Here is a 27,226-nt window from a genome sequence, read left to right on the forward strand (position 1 = left end):
TCAATCTCTTTCAAAAAGATTATTTGACATTTAATTTGAAAATCCTGACTTTTTTTAAGTAAAAAAAACTTATCACAGTTGCATATCATATAAATTAAAACAAATATACAAACTAATTTTCAAAAAATGGCACGATTATATTCACAATAAAAAAACATAAAAATATTATAAAAAAATAACATCAAATATTTTCTGAAACTTAACAAATCATAATTTTTTTTATCTTGTCATGTGTTTTAATTAATTCTACAAAAGAAAACAAATATGATAAGTTAAAAGTGGGAACAAAATTATAATGTGATACATATGTAATACATATTTTCCCTGTAAAATGAATACAAAGTGTCTGTTTCAAACACTGCATTCACTTACATGAATTTTGTAAAATGACCAATACATTGAAAAAATGCAATATCATTTGCTTTTGGATTTTGGTTTATTTAATATTAGAGTTTCAGTTAATGTAGAATTAAAAGAAAATGTAGCTGAATTCTTGTTTGAAGGAGAATAAAATCCATAATCTTTAACAAGTTCGTCATTCATCCTGGTCAGCTGGGTGAGAAAATCTTCAGAACTTTCTTCTCCAAAAATGTTACAAAATTTTCCAATCACACCTTCTAATTGGTTTGATTCTGCAAAATGTATAAAAATACATAGTATTTTTTAAAGTATGAATATTATTAAAAGTATACCGAATGTCCGACAAAGGAAGTTTGTAACCTTTTATCAATAACACAATTTTTCTCACCATTAAAAATGATACACATATAATTGCTCAAAACATTTTCGTAGCAATGAAACTAAAAAATCAGCAAACTGTTAAATTTAATTATTTATTTTATAAATAATAGTAAGTAAGATTAAGAACTGCTGTTCAAAATCATCCTTGCTTTAGAATCAAATTTTATTAATAAGTAAACCTAGGGTTTAAGAAGCTATTAAAAACTAAAGTCACTCAACAAAGCTCACTAATGCCAGTAATTTCATATCACAAGCAAGGCAAAAATTTAACACAGATTTTCAGTATTATCAAGATTGGAATAGATACAGATTCAAAACTAATGATTTGCTTCATTTCTAATGTGGTGAGCAATTTTATCAAGACAGAACATCTTTCAACAACCACCATAACCAAAAGAGATTGCAAGGACTGAACCATATTTTTGCAAGTGATGTTCATGTAATTTAATATGACTCAATTAATAAGATAATACTGCCATAAACAGAAAATATGATTGATCCAATGAAATCTTACACACAGCTGTAAAATACTCACATGACCCCTCCCCAAATAATATAAATGTGATGGAATGCCACCTATCGACAACATGCGATACTAATAAAAGTGTATAGCATCAGTCATTCATGCTGAAATTTTTTTTAAAAAAAGCTTTTTATTTTATTTTTCAAAACTTCAGTTATTTTCTGAACAACTAATATAAGAGCAATGTTTGCTTTATTCCAAAGAGAAAATGAAAAATCTGACCCCTTTTTGTTATTTATTTTATTGACTTTATAAGTTCATTATTCTGTTGAGAATGCTGATCATAATTCTGGGAAATATTGCATTTATTACATATTTTATAATTTCTATTTACCCGAATATTTTAAATTTTTCAAAACTCATGCATGGTGGTCAATCGCACAGCACAATGTTATACCTTTGATAACACAAATTTTGACTAGGAAAACAAATATGTATCAAAAAATTACTTTATTGCTTAAAACAAAACCAAATAATAATAACTACATAATTCCTTCTTTATAATACATACATTCCTTAAAATATTATTACGAAATTTTCTCCATAAGTTCACAAAATCAAGGGTCCGATTTAGTAAGTGTATGGTGAAATAGTTTAACATGCTCAATAATAAATAAAACACTATCAACACTAAACATACTGGCATTTCACGGATACATTGGAACTGTAAATGGAAAACAGTCATTTGACCACTCGCAGTAGGTTTAGTGTTAAACACGAACACACAGACATCAAAAACAAAGCCAAGATAGACAAGAACAGCACTTACAGTATACAACAGCGCAAAACAGTGAATTGGTAGTAAGTAACCATAACATCACAAAGTTCTCAGATTGAACTCAGCAAGTAGAGAAACTTCACATAACTATTCACGCCTCTCAAAAGTCTGCTATCCTCTATTGTTTATACACTTTAGTTGAACTTGACTACCAACTCGCTACTGGCTTGATTATATGATTGGCTTTTCAGCACGTGATTCGATGCTTCCTCAATATTTTACTTCAAGACTCGGCACACAGCTCAATCCTCAATACATTAATGTTTTTAGCTCCACTAAGTGCTTGCGTTTCACTCAGTTCAACTGAACTGATTGATTTCAGCTTTTCTTGACCTTTTATAATTTACGAAATCGGACTGAGAAGCAATAGCAATACATATTTAGCTACTGCTTTTTGCACTTTTATTGGTAATTCATGATAGATGTACTCTTTTACTTCCTTGTATGGATGAGAAAATACTGCAATCGTCTAAAATTTCTTCGACGATTCTCCAAGTTTCAGATATTTTTTTAGTCTGATTTTTGGAATTGTGCCTGTTTGTGAACAAAATAATACTAGAAAGCTTAGAACTAGATGAATGATGAAATTTGGTATGTGATTTTAACAACAAAATTGTAGAATTTTATCAAATTTTGAACGAATCCTTCACAGAAAGTTTACCTATTTGTTCCACTTGCAAAAAACTGATAATTACAAAATCTATATAGTCAGGGAGTTTATTACAAATTTTATTCATACTTGTAATAAAATACAAGTATTAATAAAATTCGATGCACAGATTTAGCACGTAAAGTATAGATCTGTACTAATTTTCAGCCATATTTGTAAAGAAGTTAGACCATCTATCGGTCTGAACATAAACATGTATGTAAATGCGATAATAAAAAACAAAGAGGCTTCAATAAATGAAGTTTGACATACGATCTAGTTACTGAAACTGTGGTTTTGTCTCAAATTTTGGTTTCAACCACAAGACAATTATCGAAATGCATACTCAGTTTTCTTCATAATACTATGAAACATATATGTGAGAATATTTCAGGGAGCCACTCTTTCCAGTGTTTCCATTGCCATCAGCAAACATATGAATCAAATGTAAAATGGCAGTTGTTGTTAAATACCAAAAAGACATCTAAAATAAATTCTTACTTTAAGGGGCTTTTTTTTTTGGTAGGTTCAAGTATTTCTAACTGACTAGCATCAAATATCACTAACTTAACTTTTTTGAAAAATCTAACCACTTAACATTAATATTTTGCAAAATTTCTTTCACAAAACAAATTATAGCAACAAACTTATTATTCCTTCAAGAATGAATTTCCTATCCACAAAGATGTAAGAAAAATTTATCTTTGATTCCCAAACATATTTATCTGCCCATTATTACAATATTTTTCAAATTGGAATGAAAATTTCTTGCAATAAACCATATGACCAAAGGTGAAATTAGACACGCAAATTATCAACTATCACACATGACGCAAGCAAATTATCGACTATCGAATAATTTGAAAAAATATTCTTGAATCAAGCATCCCATTTTCCTTTAAATACGATGAGTTGTACCTTTGACCTAGTCAAGAGAATAACATAGTATAGTGGTAATAGATACAGCATAATATAATATTATATTTAAAACTCTGTAACTCATTTCTGGTTAGGAATAGAATAAATAAAGCTTGTACAAAATAAGATTATTAGTCTATTTATAGTATGCATACACTAATATCATTTCTAAATAGTATCAAAAATATTACGAGGTAAAATGGCTTTTCTAATAATTAATTTTTAGTGATAAAATAAGTTTTTTTTTTTTATTTAGCAATTATTTTCAACAGCAACAATCTAAATTAAATAAATGATGGATAATCTTTATTTTAAATTCACAAACTTACGAATTTTGTCGTTATCATAGACTAAAATAATCAGAGGAACAATACTCTCCCCTACTGGTCAAGGGAACTTTCCATCTTTCTCATTAAAATAATTCCAAATTCAAATTGAATTAAATTAACTGGAAATGAAAGCAATCACATAATATAATAATGATACTTCTTGAAACATTTGACACGTATAAAGGAATTTCATTTTACAGCTTTTTTTGGAGCAGTAAAATGATATAGATAAAATTTAAGAAGAAAAGGACTTAAAAAAAAATAGTTGATATACTATCTTAAGGAAGAAGGGATTATTACAGTTAATATTTTGAAATGGATATTTCATGAACCATATAAAAATTATTTATAAGTAAATGGGCTGTTTGTGTATGCATTTAAGTATCAAAGAAAAGGATATGAAAACTTTTTAAATAGTCTTTATAGAAATTCTATCTGGCTTCCTGCTTTATCTTTATAATAAACATAGAGGGAAAACAAGGCAAGATTTATTTAAGCTGTGAGTTTAAGCCTGTATGTAAAAAAAAATAACAAAAAATTGTAAATCTATATTTTTAACAAACTAAATGAGAATAATTTTACTTACTGTAAAGGCAAAACTACAGTTAAATACAAGATAATTGTCATTTACAAGGCTGAATGGAGAATCATGGAATACTTATATAAGAACCATTATAAATTTTTTTGCATACACGCACTAACATTACCAAACTTACAAGTAAAATTTTTTTTAAAATAAGCATTAATGATATATTTTATATCTGAAGTGGCATTAAATACATTATAATAATATCTTTTTTTCAATATTAAAAAAAATTAAAGTGTCTGCTGAAGTTTTTACATGTACAGGGGTGTTTGTGGGACCCCAAAAAATCCCCTGAAACTTTTACGGACTTACTACCGACATTTTGGAGTTTCGAGAGGGGGGGGGGGGAGAAATGAAAAATTACAATTATGAAGTATTGAATGACCTAATTATAAAAGTTCAATGAATTACTTTTTTTGCAAAATTAAGACCTTTGAACCCAGGTCACGTGATCGCACATCTGGTCGAACAAAGTCTCTCCTTTTTTTTTCTGTCGCGCCTACTTGCCGAAAAGAATCCAGAAGAGAATGTCCGAGAACCGGGGGGAATGAGTCATAACTCGCAATAAGGAAAGAACAAAAAAGAAGTTTTTTTCCCCCCTTTTCACGCATTATCACTGCCTTTGGAGAAAGAAAGGAAAAGTTTTCACCACACACACTGACCTTGCGTTTTCTGCTTTCAAAGCAAACAAAATTACCCAGATCAAAATAAATAATTCATTATTATTCCTACTTCCTTTTGAACGACGATCCCCGGAATTTCCGGGTATCGAAGTTCAAAATCCCCGGAATTCCGGGGTTTCCCCGGAGCACAAACACCCCTGCATGTATATAAGGATTCTATTCACTAAAAATAAATTTTTTTAGAAATAAATACACACACACACACAAAATGTATACAGTTTGAGAGTAAAAATAAAATATAATCTTCAAAAATATTTTTCTTTTATAAAATGAAACTGAAATTCCTGATTCTGAAAACTAAACACATAGCATATACTGTTACAAATCTGTAATATTACTGCAACATTCAGTTACATAGTAAGGAAGAAAATTTTACAGATATTTTAATGAGTGTTGTCAAGTCAGTGATCCCTCACCCCCAGCCTTAATGACCATTTGCAACAAAAATTATACTTTTTAAATATGAAAGAATTTTGCCAATATCCCTATTAGGAGCCAAGATTTGGATTGACCAAGAGAATTCCATATCCAATCTTGAAAACATTTTTTTTAAAAGCAAGATAGAGATGAAGTCAGCAAATTGAGTGAATTTATTTTCTGAAGCATTGATCTCAAGTGAATTCTCTATGGACACTCTGTTCTGTTATGGAACTACTGCTTGCATGTGAATTATTGATTTCTTCAAATGCTGTCTATGTATATGTTTTAAATGTATTTTAGTACTTGTGTGTTCTCTTCTCTTGAAGCATAAAACCTCGTCATCTGCTATTAAATTTGTTGGACTTGTTATCATACGCACTTAGGACAGATTTTCTATTATAACACTATGAAAGCAAAGAATGCATCAGTACTCAAAGATGTTAGTTTCAAACCAAAACATATTTCATAAAATAATATCATTTTTCAATACCTTGAATATTAATAGCAACTTGAAGAAGATCAGAATGCACTGGAATCAAGCTGTCGTCATCATCACCATCAGTACTTTCAGCAAAAACACGAGGCAACCATGATTTCTTAGTAGATGAAGACATCTGAAATATTAAATGCAGATAAATGAAATACAGAAAACAGAATAATTTACAACAGAACTGATGAGAACAATTTAGTTTTTATACTGATTTTTTTTTTTAGTATTTAGGCTAATTATTTAATGAACAGAACATAAGAATTAAGAATTTTCTATGGAATTTTAATTTCTCTCTTAAGTTCTCTTTCTGAAGCTCTTGCATTCACGATTCCTTTAAGAATAAAATATAGTCAACCTTATACTTTGCGGAAAGAATTATGTTTCCTTGTACATTTTTCTTTTCAATGGTATATGTTTTATACTGTATGTTTTATTTCAATAAGCTTAATGTTTCAATATACATTTTAGAATGTAATTCAATATATTACTGTTTTGTAATCTCCAAAAGTGATTACATAGTAATAACTTAGCATATTATATATACAACAAGCCTGTAATTTAAAGAAATGATAAAAAGAATAATAACATAGACTTTATAAATCTATTTACCATTATAAAATCAAACAGAATCTAATGAAAATTCTTTGACTTGAAATGATGACCCCAAAACAAATGGATGAGTTTTCAAATAACCTGAATATATGCTACGTTTTGAGGTATTAACAGATTAATCAGAAAACAGTTCAATACTATAACTTTTTTTAAATGTTCAGGTTTAGATTAAACTTTTGATATAATCAACTTCTTTACTTAGTTTTTACATAGTTAACTTTAGGCAAAATACCCTATAATTTTTAAATATAAAAAATACTAGAATATTGATTCCTTAATTTTATCATCTTAAGATCCAAGATTTAAAAAAATCCTTTAAATAACTTTCAAGTTGTTGTTTTTTTTTAATGAAGATTCAATTATCCAATAAAATCAAATAAAGACAATTCCATACCTTGCCTTTATTCAGTTGGAGGAAAATAATTACAACGAAATATAACTTTTTACTGTCATTTAAATGATCACATCAAAATTTCACTTTTTAAAAATGCCTAAAACATACATAATGAAACTAGATGCATTTATAAAAGTCATACCAAGAAAATAAATATTTTAGGCTTCCCTCTAAGGTCCTTGCATACTTTCCCAGTAAACTTTTCAACTATATCTTGCATTGAGAACTTGTTTCCCTTGTTATCATATAAATAATCTCCTTTTGCTTGGCAAGCAACGAAACAAATCAAGCAGTCTATATCTGAACAATCTTTATCTACAACTAAAAAGAATATTCAGTTAAAGAGTTATGAAAGAATAATATAACACTTCTGTATTATACTTTTGTTTCAGTCAAGGTTTTGCATAATAACTTATCCCAAATAAGACTTAACCTCCCAAGCCCTCAATAATTCTGAATTAATATTTATACACTGAGAATAAGCTCCAAAATGGAATTAATTGATTTTTGACATGTAGTAATTAAACCTTTAAATATGAAATGTCATTATCATTGAATTATACAAATTGAATGTCATTGAAATATTGAAGATGAATATCATTGAAATATACAGATGAATATCATTGAAATATACAGATGAATGACAATTAGATTAAACATTACTTTTTTATTAATAATTGCATTTATGATATTATATACATAGCAAATAAAATAAAATAAAATAATTAGCAAACAAAACAAAATAATATTTCTGCCCTAAACAATGATCTGATTTTACAAATTTTTATTTTATACAATAGCTCATGGTACTTAGATATGCAATCATTGATCGCCTCTCCATTCATTTTCATTTCAAGAATATATATATACATATATATACTGCAAATTCTCTATTAGGAAAAATTTAGACAGAATACCCAGACACAACCACAGTACAGATTTTACCAATTTTTATTTCTTGTAAAAATTTATGGTCCTTAGACAGGTCATCCCCTAAATAATAGTTGATTGCTCCAATCCTATGTTCAATTTCACAAATTTGCCAGAAAAGCTACACAACTAAAGTGTTTTATGTTTATTGTACAAAAACTATCTAAAATACTGCTTTGTTTAATTAGGATAGGAGACAGATCATCAATGTTAATAGATTTCACTAAATTAATATTATAATATACATTGGGTACTATATACTAGTACCTATAAGTATCTAATATTTTCTAAATTTTTGAGTGAAAAACTTATTTTATTCTTATTTTTAAAGGCATTTTTAAATTTCTAAACTATAATTGATTCGGAAACAATCAACAAACTTTCAAATGAATAATAAATTTTTAAAAACTAAGAAATTTATAAAAAGAAAAACATAACATTAATTTTAAAACATAAAAAAAAAAAGATTCTGTTTGAAAAAAGAAAATAATTAAATAGCTTAAGAAAACATGATATGCAAGAAAATGGAAGACAATATCTTAATTTGTTTTCTAACCTTTCTTCAAGAAATCTGTTAACTCCTTTTTTGACCAATCTTTTAGTTCATTTCTTTGATAACTTCTTTTAGCAATACTTGACGATAAATTAGAAGAACAGGCAGATAAATGACTTTCAAAATTGTTTTTCTAAAAAGTTTGTATAATATAGAAAAACATCTCTAATTAATTAAAACCAATTTTTACAAAAAACAATAGATCAAATTTAATTCCAATAAATATTAATACTAATCAATGACAATCAAAATCAAAGCCAATATTTATTGCAGAATCCCTTAAAAAAAAAAAAAAAAAAGAATATCAAATTTTAAAAGGCATACAATGGGTTGGAATGAAAATAAACTATTCTTTATTTCAAGTTTTTTTAGGGACATAATTGCCTAATTATACCAAAACTTTTCTGACTTTAATACAACTAATGATATTAAGTTGATGAGTTTGATATAAAGTTTTAATAGGATGTTTTTAAAAATATATTCCTTTTCATTATGCGAATTATCTTAGAAAGGCATTCATCATTTAATTAAACCGTGATATCCATTGTTTAACAGTATAGGCATTTATACTAAGTAAATGCTTATCAAACTGAATATTTAGGCAATTAAACTGTATTTGTAATTGCTGCAAAAACAATTTATTTAAATCTTGCTTAAAAAGAGACCTATTATTATTCAATACCAAAAAATATGCCTTTTTACCTTGGCAATCAATAATGTATAAAAATCCAAGATAGTTTATTTGAAACAAGAGTGAAAATTATTGGAATATCATTACAGAAATTAAAAGTGTCATTCTTAGATATATTTGGTGTAAGCTATATTATTCTAGTTCTTGGAACCTTATTGGCAACAAGAAAACAATTTATTTGTGTTCTATGGGATGGTAAAAATTCTGCTGGTATTACTTCTGCTATCTCAGAATTTGATTTGTACAAATCATTTCAATTATACTTATGTTAAATGTTGATAAAAATACTTTATTACATTTCAACTCCTTTCAAATATCAGCGCAAAATAAACTTTAAAATTTAATTAAAATTAAAGGAAAATTTTATGGCAGTGAAATGGGTATTGTAGAAAAGACTCCCATGTTATATAACATGGATTAATCCCCCCCCCTCTTATTATTATTGTTGTTCCTATCATCTTTTTGGGAATTTCCATGCAAAAAGTGTCAAAATGTTAATATATTTTTTAAAATATATAAATTTTTAAAAAATATAAGAATATTTATTTTGATCTAATAACAGATAAAGAAACATTCATTCCAAATTCTTATAGATAAAAAAACAACACTAACATTTTAATAAACAACTTTATGAAATATTGCAGAATATTTTATTATCAAAGCATTTTCATTCTCAAAAAAAAAAAAAATAAATAAATAAAAGGAAACTGCAAAATTATTTCTAGTAAAATACTAAAAATAAATACCAATAATTTAGGAAAGTAAGCTTCTATTAATATATAATATCACATTAATCACTAAATTACTAATTATTTAATAAGTTAATTAAATAGTTTGAAGAAGCCTTTATTAACGAACATGAAATAGTAAAGAAAAAGGCAGAAAAATAAACTTGCATATGGACTGCATAGACAACATCTCTATAAACAATAATGAAGAATCTGTGAATATTTGTGTTTTACAGGGCAGTTTCTAGAGCTAAAGAAATTTTGCAAAAATATTCTTTGAAAGGGAGAAAACAAAATATTGCAATTTTTATTGTTTTTGTTTATTGAAAATTATTGAATAATGCTTTTTTTTTAAATTTTAATTTATTAAAAAATTAAGTAAAAGTTTGACTATTCCCATAATAACCTATAAAGGCAATAAATTACAAATATTTTTATACCATAATGAAATTTAAAAAATTATTTTTTAATTGTACCAAGTAGTCTGTGCAACATTTTTTCTGAACACTTTTTTTGGAAATATCTCTCAGCAATTTTCATTGATACATTTTACTATTGAAATGCAATTCAAACCATTTTTTATTGTTTCATCAAATATTTAATTGCATGATTACCTTCCATTTTGAAAGACAAATATATATTATATATATATATATATATAATATTTATTATCTGCACAGCTTAAACAAGGAATCAGAAATGAAGTTATAGGGCCACAAAAGAAAATATGCCAGATAATTTGGGCAATTACATTTTAAATGGTATTATAATATTACAGAAGTACATTCCTTTAAGATAGTTCAAGTGCAAAGCTAATTGGGACCGTTAAAATAACATAACTTTAAATTTTTATCAGGATTTGGAGCTTAAAAATAGCTGCTGTGGAAATGATGAAAAATAAGAAACGTATAAATTATTAACTGAATATAAATACAACCATATTGTTGCAAAAGGAAGATTCTCAACAAATCAGCTAATCATTAAAAGTAACTAGCACCGTAATAAATTAAAAAATCTTTTAAATGATAAACAACAATTAATTCCAAATACAATTTGGCAATTTCAGTACAAATTTACCCCTCCCCCTCCAAAAAAGATTAAAGAAAATACTGTTAATACAAAGGGAAATTAAGAAGATTTTTTTAAGTAGATAACTATGATGAAGACATTTTCTAAATTTAGGAATACTTAAGAAAAGATGGTGCCAAATTTTACAAGTATATTTAAAAGTATATTGGAAGTATATTGAAAAAAAATTATGATGAGTTAAATCCTTAATTTATTATATAAAAATTTTTATATCAAACACTGCAACTTCAAATAAATGTGAGAAGATAAAAAAAATGGTGCCCTTTTTATACTATAAACTATACTGTACATTTAAGTACTGTAAACATTTTTTAAGATTTATAATTATTTTTAAAAATTTCAAAGAGAAGTTAAAATATGAAATATTCATATGATAGAAAAAAAAAAGATTATTGATATATGAAAAATTATACTGTGATTTTTTACTAAAAGACAATAAAATACAGATACATAAAACAAGCTGTAAAAAAATTGATAATTTCAGTTAAAAAGATTAAAAAAATTAATACCATGTTTAACAATAAAAGAAATTTAATCCTCGATTTCTGGATTTTGTACAATTGCTTGTCTTCCAAAGGATTTTCCATACTCTTTGAACCCAAACTTAAAGGAAATAGAAGAAAAACCAAAAGATAAAGAAAAAAAAGCAACACAATAGAAAAAATAGAATTAAAACAAAAAATAAAATAGGAAAATACATTACTAAACTTAACAAGCTATACGAGAAAAAAACTTGATAAAGTAAATACTTATTTAGCTTTACTTATATTCTATATAGTGTATCCCAAAAAAGTACAACAATCACACAAATTTATGAAAACGCCTTAGTTTGTACAGAACTTAGTAATAAAAATTTTTTAAATTTCTATGCATTTACCACAATAAAAAAAATGTCAATAAGTACCTTCTTACATTCATCTATAAACATACAAATGTATACATGAATTTACAAATGCACACGTGCAAGCAGTATATTTCTTTAGCAATTTAGCTAATCATTCATCACATATTTTATTGCTTGAGATTTGGACAGAAAATTAAAATTATGTATAATTACAATTATAGGAATACTTATTCCATAAACTTAAAAATCAGTTTAATAATCAAAAAATACAAGAAAATTAATTAGATAGATACAAGAAGGAGACGCATTTATCAATCACATACATTAAATGCAGTAATAAAATTAATAAATAAAAGGTAAAGATGAAATTTTGTAACTTTTTCCCAAAGCTTAACTATGGAACTTATTTTATACATGAATTTACTAATCTTGCAAAGGAAAAGTAAATATTCATGAATTCCACTGAGAGTAAAAAATTTTATTTTCTTGCTCAGTATTGCACTATTTCTCTGAAATATTTTATATATTTAATTTTTTAATTTTCTCTTTCCTTTTTTATAAATGAGAAATTGCAAGTATTCGCCAATCAAAATAAACAGCAATATCTTGATAAGAAAAAATTTTTAAGTCATATAAAGGATTATGAATTACTAAACAAATATTTGCAAAAAATAATTTTTCCAAATTGAATAAATTTGCATTTCTGAAATAAAGGTTTGTGATAATCTCTCTTTAAATTTAGAAGGGAAAAAAACATATCTGCAAATTTTATAGATAAAAGTGTGAAACTTTATGTATGCATAAATAAATGCAAGAGGAACATTTTTCTAATTGATAATTTCATACTACAGAAGCTGCAGAGAAGTTAAATCTTTATACATATATTTGCTAACATTTGCAACAAAAGACAAAATATTTTCTATAATTGCCCATCAATAATTTTTTTTTTTTTTTTTGAAATTCTAAGTGCAATATATTAAAAAAGCAATATATAAGAGCCTGCTCTGCTTTTTTGGAATATCAGTATATATTATTATGAATCCATTTTCTTCTGCTCATTTAAATCAAAAAATTATAATCAATTAAATTCAATTAGCCTATAATTGTTATTTGTTACAATAACAGTGTTAAAATATATAGTGTCTTAATTATAATGATGGATGCAAGCAAACTTGAAAGGATTACTAAAAGAACCTGAACTAAATAGAACGAAAGATAAAAGTGACATTATTGATTTTTTTTTTTTTAAATCACTGACAAATAAAAGTCTCAGTCTTTTATCCCTCTTTTGCTAGGCAGGACTCCATTCACTGTTAGTAAATGATTCCAGATTTCATTAAAAAGAATTTTTTTAACTATGTCTGATAATCAAGAGCAGGACAGTTGAGAGTCTATTCTATTTATATCATAAGATTCGTGCTAATTTACTATATATATATATATTTTTTTTAAAAAAAAGGTGCAGCTTTTAAGTTAGACAGTTTAAATTTGTTTAAAAATATGCAGAACTGTTTCATAATATGCGGGTGAAAATAAATATAGCTTTCAGAAAATTTTAAATAATTACCTAGAAAAGCTTCTTCTGTAATCAAAGTATCTGGTGTCATTTGATACAAACATTGGACTATAAAAATTATAACATATTAGAAATTGGTATTTATAAGAAAACGAAAATTCGTTATAAATGTATAGAAGATCAAGATACATACAAATCATAAGAAGCATGAATGAAAGATGCATTTTTTTTTTACTTTAGAATTTTATTCTACTATTCAATTTTGCACATGAGATATAGAATATTTTGGATAAATAATTATCTCAGTTTCCATTAACATTCAAATATTAAAAATATATTTTTTAATAAAAAATTATGTTTATAATTTATGATTAAATAATCCTCTCATTCTTATATACACAGACATAAAAGAATAGTTAAAAAAGATAATTCCATCTTAACCATTAATATTTTATTCTTTTAATCAAAGATATAATTTTTTATATTTCTATTTAATATAATTTTCAATATATGTATGTCTCTTAATTTAATACTTATTTTAATTTAGTTCAAAATAAATTGCTCAATACTCACATTTGTCTATTAAATTTTACTTGAGTTGTTAGTCTTGAAATAAAACAAGGCATCTGCTTTTTCTTGTCAAATTCTTCTTCCAAAGTATGGCTGAGATAAAAGTGTGAAACACGATAATTGACTATTGTTAAAATCTGCAACAAATCTAATTCACCACTAAACTGTTCAAGAGTACGACAAAGTTCATCAATAAAAAATGATCCATGATTATTTTCTTCATGTTTTTCATCTTTGGTTTTAAAGGAAATCTTGCCTAAAAACAAAATAATTATTAACACATACAACTGATAAAAAAATAAATTCAAGAAGAGTAAGAAAATGCATATTTAAATGAAAACATATAAAGCAACAATTCATTACGTACCAGAAATATCTTATCTTCACAAATAATAAAAATGAATAAGTGATTTTTTGATTGTGGTGGTGCTCTATAATCTCTCTTCTTAGCCACACTACTTATTATAAATCTATAATAAGTAATTTAGCTAAGATTTGCTTTGAAATGTGGTAATGAGCACCTTACAGTCTTTTTGAAATTCTGAATCAAATTGGTTATAAATTTTGAAATCTTCAACCAATAATTTACAAAAGCTTTATTGTACAAAAATTATTTTTACACCATTTTAAAGAGCAAATATTTATCTTTCTAATGATACTGATTTAAGCATTTTACCATATTTAGTTTAACTTTAAAAAATGAATTAATGTGATCTGTAGCATGGTTATTCAATGAGAAAGTCAAATATTTTTAAAAATTCAATTAGAAAAATCTCAACCAGAATGGAAAAGATGATAAGGCACTAAATTTTAATAATACTAAATGTCACATTCTATAAATACATTTTGCAATTGCATATGATTTTGCTCTCTAATATTTGGTTGAAATATAAGGATTGTCGCATTCTATTTAAAAAATAAATTTTTTAAATCGTTGTTCACTCCAGATTAAACTGTATTTCAAATGCATCAATAATGCAACAGGTAGTTTGTTAATATTTGTAATAGCGAATAACTGTGTTTATTTATTTACAACAGATTTAACTATGCGCTATCAAATTTTGAAATTCGAGTTGATATAACTTTGAAGATTTGTTTCATTCTTACTGCATCTGAATTTCATTTTTGAATTTGGAATTAATTGTTTCATTTTAAAATACACATTTTTTTTTTTTTTTTTTACAATTATAATGACTAGTGTACATAGCTTTTGAATTACATAACTAATTGGATGAGCCGTAATTACATAATAATTGTACTAGCTGTTGCCAAAGGTGGCTAATACCAAAGGAAATTACCCTCATAAGTAGAATATATGAGAAGATAATCACGGAAATCTGGAATGTCCGTGACAGAACCAGAATCTGAATCAGTTGAATCACATGGTACTCCTTCTTCACAACAACCACCCCGGCAAGCCTAGAATATAAATACATGAAACTATTTTAAAGCATTTGGAATTCGTTATTCGGCAAACAAAAATAAATAAACTTTACTCAGATGATTTTTATGTAAATTTGTGTTCTTAAAACATTTTTTTAAAAATCATTCAAAAAATTCTTCATCAAATTTTGTCAAGCAAATATCTTTTTTGTAATGTAAAATTTTAGCTAGTTAACTCATTTCATATTTAAAAAAAAATGATAGAGTGAAAATAACAACTTTTTTGCATTTGAATAGTTAAGTTCACTATTGAAATCCTAACATACTATCAAAGTTTATTAAATATATCTTAGTTTCCACACTATATATGATAATCAAATAATATTGCTTACTGATATAACCTGAAAAGTTGTCACACTGCAAATATATCTGACATTCAGAAATGAGATCATGAAACTCATATTTTATATCAGATAATAAGAACAGACATAACACAGGCTTGGAACAAAAGAAGCTGAACTTTATAAAATAATCAAATACACAAAACATAAACAGCAAGAAATAAAATAAACATGAATAATCAGATAATAAGATAAATAAACTTTAAAAAAAAAAGGCAAAATATTAAAAGCATTGTAGAATTATTACATAAAAAACTAATTGATTACAAAAATGATAAAATTTGGTTACAAAAACCAAGGAAATCTGCATTTCCACAAAAATGTGTTAAATCAGTAATAAAGTAATAAGTCTTTTAATCTTTAAGAATCCAAGATATGGGATCCTTATAAATTTTTTGATGCTCGTCACAGAAACTATAAAAGTGGAGATGCATACATGATGGGCAATTGAGTGAATTCTCTTTTTGTTGTGTTGATCTTCAGTGAGTTCTTTTTGAGAACTTTGTGCTGCTGCAACTGTTTGATAAGAATTTGTAATTTCACTGCAATTACTTACTATAAGTATTGTTCTTATGTATGCTTCAGTTTTTTGCTACATTATTTTCACACTTTCTTATGGAATAAAACATCATTACCTGATACCACGTTTGTTGACCATCTCACCATAAACTCATCAAAATGATTTTCTGAGACAGCACTGATTACTAAATGTTCCAGCAATAATTTCTACATTACAAAGTTAAAAAAAAATAAACTACAAAATATTAAGTTTCTTCAATAATAAAGCAGCATTGCAAAAGAAAAAAAGTATTAGCAATTGACATTCAAAATTTAAAGTATAAAGAATAAGGATGAAATATTCCAAAACAATTGTGGAAAAAAAATAATCATTGGGTAGTTGGTGAGAAATCAAACAAGTTCTATAATAAAAATGTTTTAGACCACAAGAAAATTCGAACATAAGAAGCATAACATAGCCAAAGCATTCACAAAGACAGTAACTTCAGAAATCAGCAACATACCAATAGCTAGAAAATTGTTAATTGAATATCAGCACAGCACAACACAACAATCTCCAAAATAAAATATTTTAAAGTTTGCTCTATAATCCACACATCAAAGGATGAATTCACACAAATGAAAAACCTTGTGTGCTGGCCCAAAAGAAAGTAGAGGCAATCCTTGTGTGTACATCTTTATTTTTATACTTTCTAAATTGAATATGAAAGTTTCTAGAAAGATTCCAATTCTCAAGCTAATAAACATCAAAATTCCTGAATTTTTAGAGACCTTCATTATTATCATTGGCTTAGCATCCATTCAGCATTCGTTATAAAAATGTTTAAATCTGTCTTCCTCACTACGAGACTAAATATAAGAGAAAGAAATATTAGATTCATGCCAATATAAATAGCATGTATTTATGAAGCATTTCTTTTATGCTTGTTTACTGCTCTTGAACCCATGAAAGTGTTTCTAACAGTTTACATATTTCCATAATTTACACCATTTCTTAGGTCATTTAAAGACAGTAAATGTTGGAAAATACTGCAGTTTGAATTATAAATGCAAAACAAAACAATAGTTTTTTTAAATTCTAAATGCAAAAATCTGGAAAAAAAAAAAAAATTATTGAATAAAATGAAAATAAATTACTTGAAAAATAAAAATTTTTGGTTTGCCTTCAAGACTTTTGCAAGATGAAAAGCATTTTAAAATGTCATCTATTTTTATGTACTTGTCATGCATTAATAATTTCCCTGGTGCTCCATGAGTCAAAAAGCAGCAGACAAAGCATTTACTTCGTGTATGGTCTTTTTTTGCAGCTATGACACACAAAAAAAAATTCCATTAGCAATAATATTTATATAATATCAACCAAAAATTATATACACAATTCAAATTGTTATAGCAACTAAGAACAAAATTAAAAAATACATATATAATTTTGATATTACATTAATGAAAGAAATCAAGACATTAATGAAGATAACTGATAATGAATATATTTTAGAGATACATATTTTTTTATATTATCTAAACAAAAAGATAAGGATAAATGCCTTACAAAATGTGGTTGTTTGTCAAGCATTTCCTTTTTTTAACATTTTTTTTTTTTAATTTTTTTTTATTCAGATAAAGAATATATGCTTTTCTCTTTAAAGTTGAAAGTTACAATGACTTTTTTCCAATACATATTTGAAGAAACACTTTTTTTTTCAATATAAAAATAAATTTAAATGATATGAAAAAAAAATGTTAAACTGTTTACAAAAACCTTTCAATATGGAAAAAATTAAAATAGGTTTAAAAATAAAATTTCTATTTGTTTATTTTGTTCACAGTTTAGAATTTAACTTTACAGACATCTTATACAATTAAAAAAAAACGCTTTAAATGAATTCATTTATAGAAAAGACAATATTGCAGAGCAGCAAATAATAGAAATAATATGTTAAAAAGAACAAGTATAAAACTGTAAAAAAAAGGGGGGAGAGAGAACATTTTAAAGAGAATATCAAAATTAATTTCCATAAGAAAACAGAAACAATCAGAATTGATATTTAGGTACTAAGTTATCTTGTAAGCGATAAACTATTAATACTAACCAGTATAAATGAATTCATATTTCAAATATATTCATATGTTGATAGATATAATCTTTTCTGGCAAAAGTAAATTTTTCCAATATTTCCAAATCAAACTGAATTTATTCTTTATATTTCAAAAACCAATAAATTTGTCACATGACTAAATAAGTACAGTCATAAGCTGAGCTCTTTCTCCTCTTTCATACTTCCATGGAAAGATGTCAATAATAATTTCAATTATACTATAAATTATAATCAATAGTATTTCACAGATGTAACTGCCAAGGATGGCACCAGTAGGGGGTACAAAGGACTCCAGTTCCCTTGTTGTGCTTTCCATAGTATCAAAAAGATATCTAGAAAACATTTTTTTTCAAAAAAATTTTTTGTAATTTTTTATCTTATTTGCAATTTTTTTTTATTTTAATAGAGACATCATGATATTTATAGTGCATACACGGATACACAAGTCTTGAAAATAAGAAGATTGGTATGACAATCACTAACATTTCTGAAAAGAGAAGATGTTGCGGGTTTTGTTCAATGTATAGTAAATACCATAATTTAAAAATTGAATTGGAGAATAAGCATTGTGCTTTTTCAAGGTAGTAAAATGCATCAAAGCTATAAACTACAACAGCAACTATACATTTATCAAGTTGCTGACACATTTTATAAAATGAATAAATTAATTACACAAAGTCTAGTTATAGTCATCAAAGGCATGGTAGCTGTGAAGAGCCCTGTTTTGAGAACCAAGTTCCTTTTTTAGATGATATATGGCAAGATAATAAAAAAAAAAAGTGGGTTTTTTTCAAGTTGGTTAGGGGTTAGAGACTATTGAACTTACAATCCAATGTCTAAACACAAATTAAAAAACACAGGTGATTTAAAAAAATATTTTACACAATAAAAGTCAGTTTACAATTATTAGCAATAAAAATAGAAAAAAAATGATGTGCTTGCATTCAGTACTTGATTAATTCATTACTGATAAAACAAAATAAATGTGTCAAAACCAGAATATTGCCTTTCCCTTTTCTGACCTATCTAAATGAAAATGTCATTGTAAAAAGAGGCACTCCTTTTTATTCACATGAGAATATATTATACCCAAAAAGTATGCCAATCCCATCAAACTCCTTAAGAAAAAAGAAAAAAAGGTTTATAAAATTTATCTGTTATGTGTGTGTTCTATTTAGAATATAATGTCATAAAATGCAAAATTGGCCATCAAAATACAAATTCTTGCAAAAATGAGGAATCTAAATAAGAATTTCTATATTTGGTTCTACATATTTGATATTCCTCTTTTCATTCTTTTTTTTATATTTGATATCTATATAAATGTTTATTTCATCACCAAATTAAATTGCTTCTAATTAGTGACTATTTCAACATTTCACTCATTCATTTTCAACATGGATTTGTAATTTAAATAATATTTCTTACTAAAAGCATGTTATTTTCCTTATTTCTGGCATATTTATGTAAATTCTTTTTGAAGATTTTAAGAATATAAATAATATATTTTAAAATATGTGTATTTTGCCAAATTAATTATAAATATTAAAAGTGATACTTTATAAATTAAGAAATGAGCATGTGATTTGACAGATCATAGCACTATATGAGATATAAAATACTCTAATATCTAATGGAGGGTAAATATAAATATATATATCATTATTTAAAATATACAAACCCATTTTTAAGACATCTAGTGTCTGTTGTTTAGTTAAATCTAAATAATCACTATAAACATTGAAATTCAATTCACAGAAATCATGCTCTAATCTCGCAACATCCTTTTCAGATCCTGGGCGAGGATTTTCAAAGTCCTATAAAATACATTTTAGAAATAAATATTAGGTTAATATTAAAAGCATGCAATAAATTATAAATAAAAATTTGTTTTAAAATCTAAACTATTGTGGCAAATTTCACAAATAAAATATTTTTAATATTTATGAATTGAATATAACTATGAATAATTTGCATATTGCTAAAAACTATAAAATGATTTTAAAAAGTTTAAACAAACACAACTAAAATTAGCTGCAGATATTTAATTTGGGGCAACTTTCCTCTTCTTTATAATTCAATAGAATAAAAAAGCCTAAGTCTGCTTAGCTGAAATTAAAGCACAAAACAATTCAATACATTATCAGATTTATAAATCCATTTACAAGTGATACAATTTTAAGGAAAAGATTTGATATGATTTCATCAAGTTTTAGCTCTATTTTGAATGGTCATCCAAATTTTAAACTGTCTTCAAATGAAAAGATGAAGCTTGAACTAACATACAACTCATATAACTTCCATACCATATCCATACAAGATAGTTTGATGTCTTGAAGACAGATTTATTATATCTAGCAAAAATATATAATAGTTCTTCAGATAAATCTTGAGCCATACATGGGTCAAGTCTTGAATTTGTGATCCTCCTACCATAAAGCTAAGATCTCATCACTAGGCAATAGGAAATGAAAAAACTTTATTCCTTACAGGAAGTTTGAAAGATAAATTGTAAAGCAGCTATGTGATCAAAAACCTCTTTGTTCATTACAATTCTTCGTTTTTTATAATAATGTGTTTTTCAAAAAAAAAAAAAAAAAAAAAAATAGATAGCAGAAACAGTATTTACAGAAATATTTATGTTAATGCATGGTATGATTCTTCAGCTAGTTATTTTTAGCATCAGTATTAAAATATTTGATTTTCTGTAATTAGATAACTTTAAAATATCATAAAATGTTAAAATATATGCAATATAACAAACAATTACGAATTTTTTTAATAAAACTTAAATTCTAATTCTGTCATCTACAAATGCCATCATTTTCATTTCTTTCATAAAATTTTGAATCTAAAAATTTGTATTAAAATACATGATGCTTAAATATCTTATATATTTAAGTACTATAAACATGATAGACTTATAAGAAGTATTTTCTAATAGCACAGAAAGAAAAAAAAGACTATCATAACCTAAAAATAATTTAATGGTGTTTATCCACGCATATAAAAACTCAATTTCAATTACTAAATAATTTAGTTTTCTCATCAAAGCAGAATCACAAAATAAAAGGCAAAATAACAAAGAGAAAAATATATACAACACAAAACAAAACCTGGTAATCAAAAATATAGCAATCTCCATATTTTGACTCCTCCTTTAACGGGTCTTCAGTTTTTCTGAAAAGTTAAAGAGGATGGATAAATATTCTAAATATATAACAATTTATATATGAATTAGCACTCATAATACAAAGATTACTCACGGCAGAATTTCGTCATTCACCGAGATTGATATATCTCCTAAAGCTTGATCATAGAATATTTCACTTAATCTCTGAGTAAGACCACCAACATCAACACGATCAGAACTCATTTTGCTAAATAGTGAATTAAAAAGTATTAATACGATATATATTTTTCTTAATATAATGTAAAGATTTCTTGAAATAATATTTAAATATACAAAAAAGTTTTTAAATTGAATGAAAGTAAAATAAAAGAAGAAAAATTTATCCTATACACAAATGATGAAAGTTTTACACTAAAAAAACATAATAATGAAAAATCTTCACTTGAAATTTTTATAAAATAAAGTGAACAAATTATTCCTTATAAGAATATCAATATTTAGCTTTTATTCTCTCTTTTGAAAAATGAATGACTGCATTGACTATTTTGATTGCTTTGTGACTGTTTATCTGTAATCTGATTTTTAATCTGTATTGATCATAAATATCAGTTGGAATTCTAGAGGATAGATTGTTGGACTAGAGCTACCCAGTTGAACACAAATATAATTTGGAAGAGGACTTATAATTTTTTTTAAATTTTAATTAAAAGTTTAGTTAATAAAAATGAGAGATTTTAGCATTTTTATAACATTTAAAATTATAATTGCATAAAAAGAATTTAATGAAAGAAATTTGATATTTAAAACTTTCTGAAATTAAAAATAAAATCAACCAATTTTAATGCCAAATAATATTTTTCCCTCAATTTATTTTTTACTTTAAACAAATGGTATAATTTTTTAAAAATAATTTGCAATATTTCCGTTCATTGAGGAAATTTCCATGCTAATAATAAAATTAAAACAAATTTATTGTTTCATTAATTCTCCAAACACATTTTTTCCACTGTTAAAATAATTATATGTTTTCCATTGTTTTAATTAACAAAGTGTACCATCTTTGACATATTAACTAAAAATATATTTTTTTTTTTAAAAAGGGATAGGCCTCACATATTTTTTAAAATGCATTTTTCAACTTAAATTTATTAAATGAAGATATTTTTATTCCATTTGATAAGTATTGTTTAGTGAAATATTTTTCACAACAGATTTAAATTAACACTTTTTATATAATGTCATAATGGATGTTCGTATTTTGCTTAGCTTTATAATCACAGATTTTCAGTTACATTTTAATTTTGCTGATTTACAATTCTTCTTCTTCTTACCCTTCTTTTAAACATAATGATTTACAAAGATTTAAAAAGTAGCAAAAAACGTTTCACAAAATAGTCTAAAAGTTCTGACATTTCGCTTATTTTAAATAACGTATTTAATATTTTGTATAGCTTTTTCAATTCAGTTTCATTTAAATATTTTATTTTGCTTCAAAGTATCAGTATTCCTACATCCATTATAAATGATAAAATAGATATAATACAACTTTTCTCATCAATTTGTTTTTTAATAATAAGTTTGTCTATACATACATAAATATTTCACTCAGTGTTAATATTATCATTTTGAAAGTACACTTAGAAACAGATAAATCAGTTTCATAATTTCTCTTTTTCAGTCATATCAAAGCAAAAAGATATAATTTCAAACAATTTTATACTCCATGTTAATTATTTCTCAGTTAGATCATCCAATTTCAGTTTTCTACAAATTCACATTTTTTAGAAAGCAGCAAAGGTAAAATTTTAAAGAGTTTTACATTTTGTATTAGCCATCTGAAAAGTAAAATTTTACAATGATACATTGCTAAAGGAAGCGGATAGTAAATTGAAGCATTAAAATACTGATTGATGAAAATGTGGTACATTTTATAGTTTTAATATGACTATGATATATTGAAATAAATAACTTTAAAATGTAAAAAAACAATATAGAATATGTTTTATATCCACGACTTATCAACCTGCATAAATAGTAAACATTTGAATTCATTTGAAAGTATTAATTATACTTAAGATATAGAAGTATCATATTTAGAAAACACAAATAGTGCATTTACTATAATGAATAACTATTTAAGAGTAAAAAGTAAAACTTGAATAAATAAGAACTTTAGAAATGTCAATTTTATGATGTTATCAAAAAGGAAAAAAAAAAAAAAAGTTTAGCTACATCAAAAGCATGAAAGATATTTTTCAAAAAAATCATTTTCATACAACTCATTTATTGCCTTATTGGGTAAAAGAGAAGAATTGGGTACCAGGTTTTTCACTAAGGGTACAAAAATTCTCACCATGCAAATAAAACTTGCCAAACATCTCCATTTTAAATGAATTAGAATTTCAAAAAAAAAAAAAAAAAATCACTACAATATATACATTTCTACTTCTCCAAATGTAGTGGTGCTAATTTTGTAACTTTAGTTGTGGTCGCAAATCACCAACGAATACACATATTCTTCATTATTAGTAAATATAAAAACTACTAGATATATTATTTTGCATATCATTTTGATCACTTAATATCCAACTTAATTCAAAACATGGATCTCAAATTTCTTTCACATTATTCTGAAAACAACTAAATCAAAACAGTTGCATAGTATAATTAAATTATGAATAATATATGTGTGTGTAAACATATTTTAGCAATAGAGTGGCCAAATAGAAGAAATAGAAGAATTTTGAAAATTTTAAAACTTGATTTATCTCACTACTGTCGATTTAAATACAAGAAGCATTGATAAAACTGATGTTCATTTACATCACGATACAAGAGCAGAAGAGATCAAAATGTTTCTGCTCAGAGATTTTTAGAATGAGATTTTAATAGAAATTTTTTTTTATATGTGTAGATTTACGAAAGGGAAATTTAGGTACCTTATAAAAGAATATTGCTAATATTAAGTATTTTGTGCAAGAACCGGCCAAATTCAGTAATTTTACAGGGCATGTGTTGAATTAATTAAATAAAAATGTGGTAATCGGATCAAGAAATAAAAAAACATTTTAAAATGAAATTAATATGGGTTAAATTAAGATAAAAATTAAGAAGTTAATTAAGACTTTAATTAGATTAAGAGATGCCCTTACACACACACATATATATTGTTTAATATTGAAATTATTTTTAAAATATAATAAAATAGCAAAAAAAAAAAAAAGATTATTTTCAAATGCTTTCCTTATTTAAAAGAGGAAAAAAACTCCATATGTAATTCAATTCCAAAACCTGGCTTATGTAATGACGGTTGAAAATTACTAAAGAATTTGGAAAAGCATGCTGATTTCTGAGACGCAGCAAGCAATGATGGTCTGTAAAGATGTGGAAATTCAGCTAGCATTTTACCGCTAAAAAGCATTAATTTATTTAGATGTCGTAAAAGTTGCATTCTACAGAAATCAAATGTAAAATATGAATTCATAAAAAAGTTTGGACAAATAATCACATGAATTTCTAAACTTCTTACATTGCCCTACCATTTTATTAATACAAATTAATCAATAATGAATATTTGCAATTTTAGAGCATTTCACATTTCAAATAATATGCTAACTGGTTTGTAGGAGGATAGATTAATTCTGCCTTCAATTATTTTTTATCTATAATATCATGCCTTTAAACAATTACAATTTATCAATCTTTAATTCTTCTTTTTAATTATATAAGAATAACTTAGATACCAACCAGTAATATGATCTATATAATTTTCAAGATGACAAACATCAGTTATAAAAATGATTTGCAGTTTAGTACATTTTCTAAAATGAAAAAATCATTATAGTTATGGCATAAGAATAATAATGACATAACATAAATTTATTTCGCAGACAAAAGACATCACATTTTATAATAGTAAAATATTTCTCAATTTAAAAAATAAACTCTAAGTAATGTATAAAAGTTTTATCATTACCATGAAATACTGTTTCTGACAGATGGACATACATTTTAAAATGTAGTATATAGTTTTTAAGCAAAGCAATTCTCAAAATGCATTGCAAAAAATAAAATATAAATTAACAATTATCATCAATAAAATTTATTCTACGACATTTTAGTCTTACTGAATCTATAAATTCTACTCAGGTATATAAAGCAGTACAAAAAATTGTTTGAGTAGCAATTAAAAATACAACCCATTAATTGCTTTGTAAAATCTTATAAATGGTTAAAAGTCTGAAATTTCAGTATGATGCCAATCTCAAGCAAGAGTTGAAATGCTGTCTCTTATTAATATATATATATATATATATATATATATATATATATATATATATATATATATATATATATATATATATATATATATATATATATTCTCAATGAAAACTGCAATTGTAAATAGCATTTTTTATAATGCTTTAAAAAGTGTCCTTATCATATTTTTGACAGAAAATAAATTATTGAATAATTGCCATAAAATAATCATTTTTATCAATAATAACACACAATGAATGAAAACTAACTTATAAACACTGAGGGTGATAAATTAAGCTATGAAAATGAATCATTAATTTTGGTTAAGTAAAATCATTTCTTTATTCTATTAAGACTTTATTAGAATAATATACCATAGATATTATTTTAAAATATTAATAACGAAGCAATCAGTACCTGTATGTTTCAGATTATTTAGAATTTACTACTATTATTAAAATCTACTTCTAATGAATATATCAGAGCATTAAATAGAAATTAAATGCACTTACGGGGGTACTTACAAATAATCAAAATCTATTACAAGAGCAGTTTCCTCACAGACTATCAAAAGTGAAACTAAAAAGCATAGAGAAAGAGATAAACAGTTACCAGGTGCTTTTTTGCTTTCACCGGGAGAAATCGCAACTCAAAAATGTAGTCCTTCAATGCAAATTGAATCCGATTGGTTGTTTAAGCGGAAGTATCCCGATGTACTGTTCTCACATCCGACTTGTTGACTGAAGTCAATGTTTTCTTATCAATACCAACAATGTCAAAGTTTAATTATCTGTTTTGGTTGTAAATAATTAGTGTAGAGTTAATTTTAAAAAAAATAAAATTAACGATGAATTTTCCTGTCCAACTTCTGCAGTAGGTACAATGTAATCATTATAATTAGACAGAGGAAAGTATTTTCACTTTATATATATATATATATATATATATCTTTTTCACTAATTACGTATAAAAGATAGTGGAGAAACAATAAAATTGTATTTTCTTGATTTGTGAAATATTGTTTGTTATCAAAGATGCTTATTTTCTCAATGCCAAATCACATAGTAAGTTGCATTTCTGTATCTACAAACAAAGAGACGATTTTAAAAAAACGAATTGTTAAACTCATGTTTTACAATAAGTTAACAATACGCAACTTATTATTTTATACGAAGGCATAAGGGATCCTGCTTCAAAATTAATTCAAAGCATATTAAAAATAAAAATTTATTTCAGGAGAGGAAAACTGATGCTATAATTGTGAATGGTTTTGTTTCCAAAACAATTATTGCAAAACATTAGTAGCATTTATCTCAATTGTGGCTTTTCCAATTCGAGCAAAAAAAAAAAAAAAAAAAAAAAAGGTTATTTTTACCAAATTTTTTTTAAA

General features: G+C 25.3%; 1 protein-coding gene across 1 annotated transcript; it reads right to left on the reverse strand.

The window, feature by feature from the left end:
• LOC129981432 (uncharacterized) lies at positions 1 to 26,456 on the reverse strand. Its single transcript, XM_056092272.1, has 13 exons — positions 26,361 to 26,456; positions 21,710 to 21,823; positions 21,560 to 21,623; positions 20,125 to 20,260; positions 17,485 to 17,654; positions 15,343 to 15,463; positions 14,048 to 14,300; positions 13,526 to 13,582; positions 11,624 to 11,717; positions 8,610 to 8,739; positions 7,266 to 7,444; positions 6,118 to 6,241; positions 1 to 632 (listed from the first exon to the last, which is right to left on the reverse strand). The coding sequence occupies exons 2-13, from the start codon at positions 21,817 to 21,819 to the stop codon at positions 415 to 417; spliced, it is 1,656 nt and encodes a 551-aa protein (XP_055948247.1). The 5' UTR covers positions 21,820 to 21,823; positions 26,361 to 26,456; the 3' UTR covers positions 1 to 414.
• Between the last annotated feature and the right edge of the window lie 770 nt (positions 26,457 to 27,226).

Source organism: Argiope bruennichi, chromosome 8, assembly GCF_947563725.1.
Source record: "Argiope bruennichi chromosome 8, qqArgBrue1.1, whole genome shotgun sequence".
Taxonomy (NCBI): domain Eukaryota; kingdom Metazoa; phylum Arthropoda; class Arachnida; order Araneae; family Araneidae; genus Argiope; species Argiope bruennichi.

Bases quoted from the DNA above. Each gene is read 5' to 3' on its own strand.
- LOC129981432 (XM_056092272.1), bottom strand. From the start codon at position 21,819: ATGAGTTCTGATCGTGTTGATGTTGGTGGTCTTACTCAGAGATTAAGT. The intron at 21,624-21,709 runs GTGAGTAATCTT...TTAACTTTTCAG, and splicing joins GTGAATGACGAAATTCTGCC to AAAAACTGAAGACCCGTTAA. The intron at 14,301-15,342 runs GTAATTTCCTTT...TTTTGTTTTTAG, and splicing joins CATATATTCTACTTATGAGG to GCAAGATTTCCTTTAAAACC.